The sequence below is a fragment of the Nanorana parkeri genome, unplaced genomic scaffold, assembly GCF_000935625.1.
Source record: "Nanorana parkeri isolate BGI_ZX_2015 unplaced genomic scaffold, ASM93562v1 scaffold4310, whole genome shotgun sequence".
NCBI lineage: Eukaryota > Metazoa > Chordata > Amphibia > Anura > Dicroglossidae > Nanorana > Nanorana parkeri.
Window position 1 is genome coordinate 561 of NW_017310573.1, and position 9,511 is coordinate 10,071.

Sequence of the window (9,511 nt, forward strand, 5' to 3'; positions counted from 1 at the left end):
CCGGCCAACTTGTCTTTTTCTCCATGGCAACTAATGTAAAGGATCCGCCCCCTAGGACCTATCCATGTCCACTCCCCTCTGTTCATTGGGTGGAGCCCCACCCCTGCGGTTCTTGCAGGCACCCTGAGGTTCCAGTCACCCGCCACCTTCTTATGAGTGTCACATAATGATCTGTGCGTTGGTGAACCCGTCTGGCCATCCTTGCGGGGTGTTCTAGACCATGATTGGTCAGTGTACAGCTGGAAGGCGTCCCCTGGGTTCCTCTTCCTGATTTTCCAAGAGTTCCTCCATTTTGCTTTAAAAAACTGAAATTTTCAGGTTTGTGCCTTTTGAGGTCTTGCTGGCACTTCTTGTTCTTCCAAGAGGAACGGGGATCGGGATCTTCCATTATGTGGATGAGGAACGGGGATCGGGATCTTCCATTATGTGGATGAGGAATGGGGATCTGGATCTTCCATTATGTGGATGAGGAACGGGGATCGAGATCTTCCATTATGTGCATGAGGAACGGGGATCGGGATCTTCCATTATGTGGATGAGGAACGGGGATCGGGATCTTCCATTATGTGGATGAGGAACGGGGATCGGGATCTTCCATTATGTAGACGAGGAACGGGGATCGGCATCTTCCATTATGTGGATGAGGAACGGCCTTAGGCCCAGATCATCTCGCTGCAACATGGAGCCTCTTCTACCCCGGGGGTCCGTCACAGCACCCCCCCCCCATAGGAGACCGTTCCGCTGATCAGGTCTTGGGGCCACTCAGCCTCACCTGGTATCTCTAGTCCTCCGGTCCGTCTCTAGTCTAGTCCTCCGGTCCGTCTCTAGTCTAGTCCTCCGGTCCGTCTCTAGTCTAGTCCTCCGGTCCGTCTCTAGTCTAGTCCTCCGGTCCGTCTCTAGTCTAGTCCTCCGGTCCGTCTCTAGTCTAGTCCTCCGGTCCGTCTCTAGTCTAGTCCTCCGGTCCGTCTCTAGTCTAGTCCTCCGGTCCGTCTCTAGTCTAGTCCTCCGGTCCGTCTCTAGTCTAGTCCTCCGGTCCGTCTCTAGTCTAGTCCTCCGGTCCGTCTCTAGTCTAGTCCTCCGGTCCGTCTCTAGTCTAGTCCTCCGGTCCGTCTCTAGTCTAGTCCTCCGGTCCGTCTCTAGTCTAGTCCTCCGGTCCGTCTCTAGTCTAGTCCTCCGGTCCGTCTCTAGTCTAGTCCTCCGGTCCGTCTCTAGTCTAGTCCTCCGGTCCGTCTCTAGTCTAGTCCTCCGGTCCGTCTCTAGTCTAGTCCTCCGGTCCGTCTCTAGTCTAGTCCTCCGGTCCGTCTCTAGTCTAGTCCTCCGGTCCGTCTCTAGTCTAGTCCTCCGGTCCGTCTCTAGTCTAGTCCTCCGGTCCGTCTCTAGTCTAGTCCTCCGGTCCGTCTCTAGTCTAGTCCTCCGGTCCGTCTCTAGTCTAGTCCTCCGGTCCGTCTCTGGTCTCTAGTCTAGTCCTCCGGTCCGTCTCTAGACTAGTCCCCCGGTCTGTCTCTGGTCTGTAGTCTATTCCTCCCGGTCCATCTCTAGTCTAGTCCTCCCGGTAATCAGATGGATGTGGTGGATTCTCAGGACCCGTAAGGTCACTGTCAGAAGAGTTCCTCATCATGTCCAAGGTTCTTCTGAGCTACTTCCTTTAGATGTCTCCGGGCGTTGTCTTCTTACCTCCTGGGTACTGAGGTCCTTCAGGTCCTCCGAGCTTCTGTTTATAGCCCATCTGAGGGATCTCACCCTCCACTCCCTCCATTGCCTGCAGGATAGTCAAGGTGATCCGCAGAGGACCTCCTGGAACCCTCTGCACGTCCTGCCAGGGCCTTCAGCCTCCAGGGTGGTCTCCAGAGACAAAGTTGTCTTCCTTCCTGACACACCGACATTCCCACAGCTTCAAGTCACTATAATAGGAGTGATCAGAGTTCTGACTCTTGTTCTGGGTCCGGTCTCCTCCGGCGTGGAGATGTCTGCAAAGTGTTACTGGTACCAGAACCTCCCGTAATGTTCCTTGCCTGCCTGACCGTGATGGCGGCACAGATCTCCCCGCCAATGTCCAGGGATAGGTCACCTCAGGTGTTGGGGAGACCTTCATCTATGGCCTGGTCCTCCGGGGTTGAAGGGGGCGGGGCGCTCTGGGCAGACAAGGGCGGGGGAAGGAGAATTGGGGTATGAATACAATTTCTTGTAATGACCTCTAAGGTCTAGAATTGGTAAAGTGTCTGACTCCTGCCCCCGTGGTGCCTCTTCCAGTGATGCCTTGTCTACACTCAAAGCCGAGACCGAGATGTTTGAGAAGTTCTACAAGCGGCTGGACCAGAAGGACCTGGCGCCGGCGGCCGTCTCTGAAGTCGGAGTATCCACCTTAGACTTCAACCAGGTCAGATCTGAGCACACGCGGTGGGACGGAGACCCCCATGGTCCGCTATGCACTGACATTCATCCTGTGTGTGTACCTATCACATAGACCAGTAACCTCAGGACCCACATTTGTCCTCGGTCATTAAGTCACGACCCAAGTCGCACTGCAATGGAACGCACAGTATTGCGGTACCGCACGTTCTGGTGCGGGCGTACGAATTGTGGGTGGGAGGTGCATTTGGGGCGCCATTCAAATGAATGGCAACACAACGCACCTCCCACACCAGAATGCACGGTAGGTGTGATTGCATGGTTCAGTTTAATGCACTGCACTAGTGTGAATGGGCCCTCAAAAACACTGACGCGCGAGGTCCACCTAGTTTCCCTTCCAGAACCGGAGCGGATCCTCAGCCTGGGGTCCAGTGTGGGCTGTGATGGAGCTCCTTCCATATATGCATTGCTTGGGCCTTAGCCCCATCCCACCTCACCTCACCCCACCCCACCTCACCCCACCTCACCCCACCCCACCCCACCCCACCTCACCTCACCCCACCTCACCCCACCTCACCTCACCCCACCTCACCCCAACTCAAGCTGACACTCGGCGCCGGACAGCATGTTTTGAATGCGCAAGAACTGACTGTTGTGCTAGGATGAGACTGACAAGTATTTTACCTGGAAAAGTGGAAGGCATGTGGCAACCCACTGAACATGGGGTCGTGACCCACTTTTGGGTCATGACCCACCAGTTGAGAACCAAGGGTTTAGCACAGGGCTCAAAATTTCAAGTCCTAAGCTACTAGCCAGGCCTGAAAAGTTACTCAACACCAGTTGCCCCACCTAACCCCCGCCCCGGCCTTAACTCCGCCAGGCCAGCGGTGTGACGCAGAGTATAAAGATCAGTAACAATGCACAGTACAGAAGTCAGTGGTGCAATACAGAATACAGAGGCCAGCTGTGTGACGCGCAGTGCAGAGGCCAGCATTGTGACGTGCAGTACAGAGGTCAGCAATGTTATATAATAGGAAACCAGCCTTACCGGAAAAGTAGTAAACCTGCAAAGCAGGTGGGTGCTTGTAGCGACCACGGATGGCCCCATGAGCAATATAGAAGTAGTAAAAATTGTCACAGGACTCTCTGATATCCTGAGACCTCTTCTCTGCCTTGTTAGGCCACGATGGGGGAAGCTGAGATCCGCCGCAAGGAAATCAAGAAAGCCATGTATGAGTTTGATCGTGACATCGGAAAGGCGGCAGTGAGGAGCAAGAAAGGCGGAGGAGTTACCCCGGAAAAGGTTCTACGCTACATGGAGGAAAAGACCAGGGCGAGGGTAAGTCTCCCGTGTGTATCATGGCGGGGGTATCACACAGCAGGGGCTGGAGGAACATGGCCAAGTTGTCTCCAGAAGTACATGGACATCTACATGGACAGGTCAGATGGCTACATGTTGAGTTCAGGAAATGAGGTCCACCCATCAGATCTCAGTCATTGAACTCCACAAACACCTATTTTAGGAGGCCGATCAGGTCATGGTGGTAATGTCGCAGTTTGGGCCACGCGTCATTGTTCTTCAGCTTCTCTCTGAAAGACACGGCCTATTCATGTATGGGAGCACACGGAGAGCTGGGATCTGGGCAGGTTGTGGTCATGTAGGATCTCATTCTTCTTCTGTGTATGACAGGACAGCTTGGTGGACAAATTAAGACTGAAGAATGCCGCGCTGAAGATCCAGAAGAAGAAGCTGCAGATGCAGCTGAAGCAGGTGAGACATTGTGACATCCATCCCATTCCCCCGTATATGATACCCCAGCACCATATCCTACCTGGAGTGACACCCTGGCGGGTTCCTCAGCGGGGGGCACATGTGACATCCATCCCATTCCCCCGTACATGATACCCCAGCACCATATCCTACCTGGAGTGACAGCCTGGCGGGTTCCTCAGCGGGGGGCAAATGTGACATCCATCCCATTCCCCCGTATATGATACCCCAGCACCATATCCTACCTGGAGTGACACCCTGGCAGGTTCCTCAGCGGGGGGCACATGTGACATCCATCCCATTCCCCCGTATATGATACCCCCACCCCCCTGCACTACCTGGAGTGACACCCTGGCGGGTTCCTCAGCGGGGGGCACATGTGACATACATCCCATTCCCCCGTATATGATACCCCAGCACCCTGTCCTACCTGGAGTGACACCCTCCAGCGGGGGGCACATGTGACATCCATCCCATTCCCCCGTATATGATACCCCCAGCACCCTGTCCTACCTGGAGTGACACCTTGGCGGGTTCCTCAGCGGGGGGCATTTCCATTTTCTCTGCAGCTTCTATGTTTGCTTGTAGAAAAACCGAGGAACATCTTCTTCTTAAGTAGTTTGCACACATCCAGTATCTCTGGTGGCGTCTCTTTATATGAATGTGTCCAAAGGAGGAAGTGTGCGTAGGAGACGTGACAGGCCCACCAGCCAGTTCTTCACCAACGGCTTCTATTCTGCAAGTTCTATAAACCTTTTTCAGCCCATAATGACCTGCAGATGGAAAGGACTCTGTTACCCCCTGACAGGTGGTGTGGATTGACCCAAGGCATGGAGTCTAATTGGCACTTTGGTCTTCAGCAGAGCACCCCACAAGGGATGATGGGCTAAGTTACTTTGCTAGGTGTGGACCGTAAGGATCACCCCACCAGGGGATAGCAGGAACAGGGGGGCTATGATGAGGAGACAGGGTAGTGGTACTATTGTTGGCCAATGCTCAGGCAGAGGTTGAGCAGGCGGCAGGGAAGAGTAGTCAGGATGGTGGTAGAGACTCAGGCTAGATCAGGTGAACCGGTTCAGTAACAGGAAGTCACAGCCACCATGAAGGAAGGAGTTACAAAACCCTCCTTGGCCTTTGTGCATGCCCAGTGCAAGGGACCCACGCTAACATGTACACGCTTCCCATGCACTGTGTGCACAGTTACATGTAAACCCGGCTATAACCAATGGGCCATGACCCGGGACACGGCATACTGCACGGGGACAGAGGGGACAGGGTCCCCGGATGTACAGACACGGTCATTCCTTCACCAGCCACTGGGAGCCGAGACTTTCCTTATTATGGAAAAGAACTGTGGAGGTGATGTGATGTGTGGATGTGATGTGAGGTGTGGAGGGGATGTGTGGAGGTGATGTGTGGAGGGGATGTGTGGAGGTGATGTGTGGAGGGGATGTGTGGAGGTGATGTGTGGAGGGGATGTGTGGAGGTGATGTGTGGAGGGGATGTGTGGAGGTGATGTGTGGAGGGGATGTGTGGAGGTGATGTGTGGAGGGGATGTGTGGAGGTGATGTGTGGAGGGGATGTGTGGAGGTGATGTGTGGAGGGGATGTGTGGAGGTGATGTGTGGAGGGGATGTGTGGAGGTGATGTGTGGAGGGGATGTGTGGAGGTGATGTGTGGAGGGGATGTGTGGAGGTGATGTGTGGAGGGGATGTGTGGAGGTGATGTGTGGAGGGGATGTGTGGAGGTGATGTGTGGAGGGGATGTGTGGAGGTGATGTGTGGAGGGGATGTGTGGAGGTGATGTGTGGAGGGGATGTGTGGAGGTGATGTGTGGAGGGGATGTGTGGAGGTGATGTGTGGAGGGGATGTGTGGAGGTGATGTGTGGAGGGGATGTGTGGAGGTGATGTGTGGAGGGGATGTGTGGAGGTGATGTGTGGAGGGGATGTGTGGAGGTGATGTGTGGAGGGGATGTGTGGAGGTGATGTGTGGAGGGGATGTGTGGAGGTGATGTGTGGAGGGGATGTGTGGAGGTGATGTGTGGAGGGGATGTGTGGAGGTGATGTGTGGAGGGGATGTGTGGAGGTGATGTGTGGAGGGGATGTGTGGAGGTGATGTGTGGAGGGGATGTGTGGAGGTGATGTGTGGAGGGGATGTGTGGAGGTGATGTGTGGAGGGGATGTGTGGAGGTGATGTGTGGAGGGGATGTGTGGAGGTGATGTGTGGAGGGGATGTGTGGAGGTGATGTGTGGAGGGGATGTGTGGAGGTGATGTGTGGAGGGGATGTGTGGAGGTGATGTGTGGAGGGGATGTGTGGAGGTGATGTGTGGAGGGGATGTGTGGAGGTGATGTGTGGAGGGGATGTGTGGAGGTGATGTGTGGAGGGGATGTGTGGAGGTGATGTGTGGAGGGGATGTGTGGAGGTGATGTGTGGAGGGGATGTGTGGAGGTGATGTGTGGAGGGGATGTGTGGAGGTGATGTGTGGAGGGGATGTGTGGAGGTGATGTGTGGAGGGGATGTGTGGAGGTGATGTGTGGAGGGGATGTGTGGAGGTGATGTGTGGAGGGGATGTGTGGAGGTGATGTGTGGAGGGGATGTGTGGAGGTGATGTGTGGAGGGGATGTGTGGAGGTGATGTGTGGAGGGGATGTGTGGAGGTGATGTGTGGAGGGGATGTGTGGAGGTGATGTGTGGAGGGGATGTGTGGAGGTGATGTGTGGAGGGGATGTGTGGAGGTGATGTGTGGAGGGGATGTGTGGAGGTGATGTGTGGAGGGGATGTGTGGAGGTGATGTGTGGAGGGGATGTGTGGAGGTGATGTGTGGAGGGGATGTGTGGAGGTGATGTGTGGAGGGGATGTGTGGAGGTGATGTGTGGAGGGGATGTGTGGAGGTGATGTGTGGAGGGGATGTGTGGAGGTGATGTGTGGAGGGGATGTGTGGAGGTGATGTGTGGAGGGGATGTGTGGAGGTGATGTGTGGAGGGGATGTGTGGAGGTGATGTGTGGAGGGGATGTGTGGAGGTGATGTGTGGAGGGGATGTGTGGAGGTGATGTGTGGAGGGGATGTGTGGAGGTGATGTGTGGAGGGGATGTGTGGAGGTGATGTGTGGAGGGGATGTGTGGAGGTGATGTGTGGAGGGGATGTGTGGAGGTGATGTGTGGAGGGGATGTGTGGAGGTGATGTGTGGAGGGGATGTGTGGAGGTGATGTGTGGAGGGGATGTGTGGAGGTGATGTGTGGAGGGGATGTGTGGAGGTGATGTGTGGAGGGGATGTGTGGAGGTGATGTGTGGAGGGGATGTGTGGAGGTGATGTGTGGAGGGGATGTGTGGAGGTGATGTGTGGAGGGGATGTGTGGAGGTGATGTGTGGAGGGGATGTGTGGAGGTGATGTGTGGAGGGGATGTGTGGAGGTGATGTGTGGAGGGGATGTGTGGAGGTGATGTGTGGAGGGGATGTGTGGAGGTGATGTGTGGAGGGGATGTGTGGAGGTGATGTGTGGAGGGGATGTGTGGAGGTGATGTGTGGAGGGGATGTGTGGAGGTGATGTGTGGAGGGGATGTGTGGAGGTGATGTGTGGAGGGGATGTGTGGAGGTGATGTGTGGAGGGGATGTGTGGAGGTGATGTGTGGAGGGGATGTGTGGAGGTGATGTGTGGAGGGGATGTGTGGAGGTGATGTGTGGAGGGGATGTGTGGAGGTGATGTGTGGAGGGGATGTGTGGAGGTGATGTGTGGAGGGGATGTGTGGAGGTGATGTGTGGAGGTGATGTGAGGTGTGGAGGTGAATGAAGCCACCTGGCTGTAGACGTTTGCTGGCTCATGTACCTGGAGGAGAGGCCACAGATTAGCCGTCTCCTGTCGTAGAGTGAGCCCGGAGATGGCGCCGCGTCCTGGCGTAGAGTGAGCCCGGAGATGGCGCCGCGTCCTGGCGCAGAGTGAGCCCGGAGATGGCGCCGCGTCCTGGTCACAGCGCTTCTCTCTCTTTCAGAAGGAGGATATGGGGGAGATTCTGACTGAGGTGGACTTCCAGCAGCTGAAGATAGAAAACGCGCAGTTCCTGGAGAGAATCGATGAGCGGAATCAGGATCTGCTCCACCTGAAGCTGAACGCAGGACACACATTACAGATCCTCAACTCCTACAAGGTGAGTGTTCGGTTATCGGGGGAGATCCTGGCATGTGACTGGAAGCTCCTCCTCCTCCTCCGATGGTCGTATGTTTCCTGCTAGTATGTGCAGGGAGGAGTCCGTCATACATCGCACACGTGAGGCTGGGTCATCTCCATAGCGGCTTTCCCTCTTATTACAGAAGAAGCTTCAGAACACCACCATGGAGTCCACCCGTCTGGCAAAAGAGATCTCCACCAGGAACGACATGCTGCAACGCATCGAGCAGGAAACGCAGCAAGTGGAGCAGGTACATCGCAGGAGAGATTTCCCACTGCTATTGTGGGTGGAAGAAAGTCTTCTGCTACCATGGGGTGGGGGCAATATTCAGGGTCACACAAGATTAGGGGGCAGCAGCAGGTCAGCTGAGGGGCGTGGTTGGGGAATGTGTTGGGGTTATGGAAGTTCTCAGGTCTTCAGGGACAGGCCTGGGGGTCACAGAGGATTGGGGGGCAGCAGCGGGTCATCAGAGGGACGTGGTTGGGGAATGTGTTGGGGTTATAGAAGTTCTCAGGTCTTCAGGGACAGGCCGGGGTCACAGAGGATTGGGGGGCAGCAGCGGGTCAGCTGAGGGATGTGGTTGGGGAATGTGTTGGGGTTATAGAAGTTCTCAGGTCTTCAGGGACAGGCCGGGGTCACAGAGGATTGGGGGGCAGCAGCGGGTCATCAGAGGGGCGTGGTTGGGGAATGTGTTGGGGTTATGGAAGTTCTCAGGTCTTCAGGGACAGGCTGGGGTCACAGAGGATTGGGGGGCAGCAGCGGGTCAGCTGAGGGACGTGGTTGGGGAATGTGTTGGGGTTATAGAAGTTCTCAGGTCTTCAGGGACAGGCTGGGGTCACAGAAGATTGGGGGGCAGCAGCGGGTCATCTGGGGGACGTGGTTGGGGAATGTGTTGGGGTTATGGAAGTTCTCAGGTCTTCAGGAACAGGCTGGGGTCACAGAGGATTGGGGGGCAGCAGCGGGTCATCTGAGGGACGTGGTTGGGGAATGTGTTGGGGTTATAGAAGTTCTCAGGTCTTCAGGGACAGGCCGGGGTCACAGAGGATTGGGGGGCAGCAGTTGGTCATCTAAGGGACGTGGTTGGGGAATGTGTTGGGGTTATAGAAGTTCTCGGGTCTTCAGGGACAGGCCGGGGTCACAGAGGATTGGGGGGCAGCAGTTGGTCATCTGAGGGACGTGGTTGGGGAATGTGTTGGGGTTATAGAAGTTCTCGGGTCTTCAGGGACAG

General features: G+C 55.6%; 1 protein-coding gene across 1 annotated transcript in view; it reads left to right on the top strand.

Annotated features, from left to right (window-relative positions):
- CCDC113 (coiled-coil domain containing 113) overlaps positions 1–9,511 on the top strand; it is a 13,878-nt gene that overhangs the window by 391 nt on the left and 3,976 nt on the right. Inside the window, exons 2-6 of the mRNA XM_018575634.1 lie at positions 2,251–2,377; positions 3,530–3,688; positions 4,040–4,120; positions 8,107–8,262; positions 8,426–8,533. Coding sequence (XP_018431136.1) covers positions 2,251–2,377; positions 3,530–3,688; positions 4,040–4,120; positions 8,107–8,262; positions 8,426–8,533 — 631 coding nt within the window. The remainder of the gene's footprint in view (positions 1–2,250; positions 2,378–3,529; positions 3,689–4,039; positions 4,121–8,106; positions 8,263–8,425; positions 8,534–9,511) is intronic.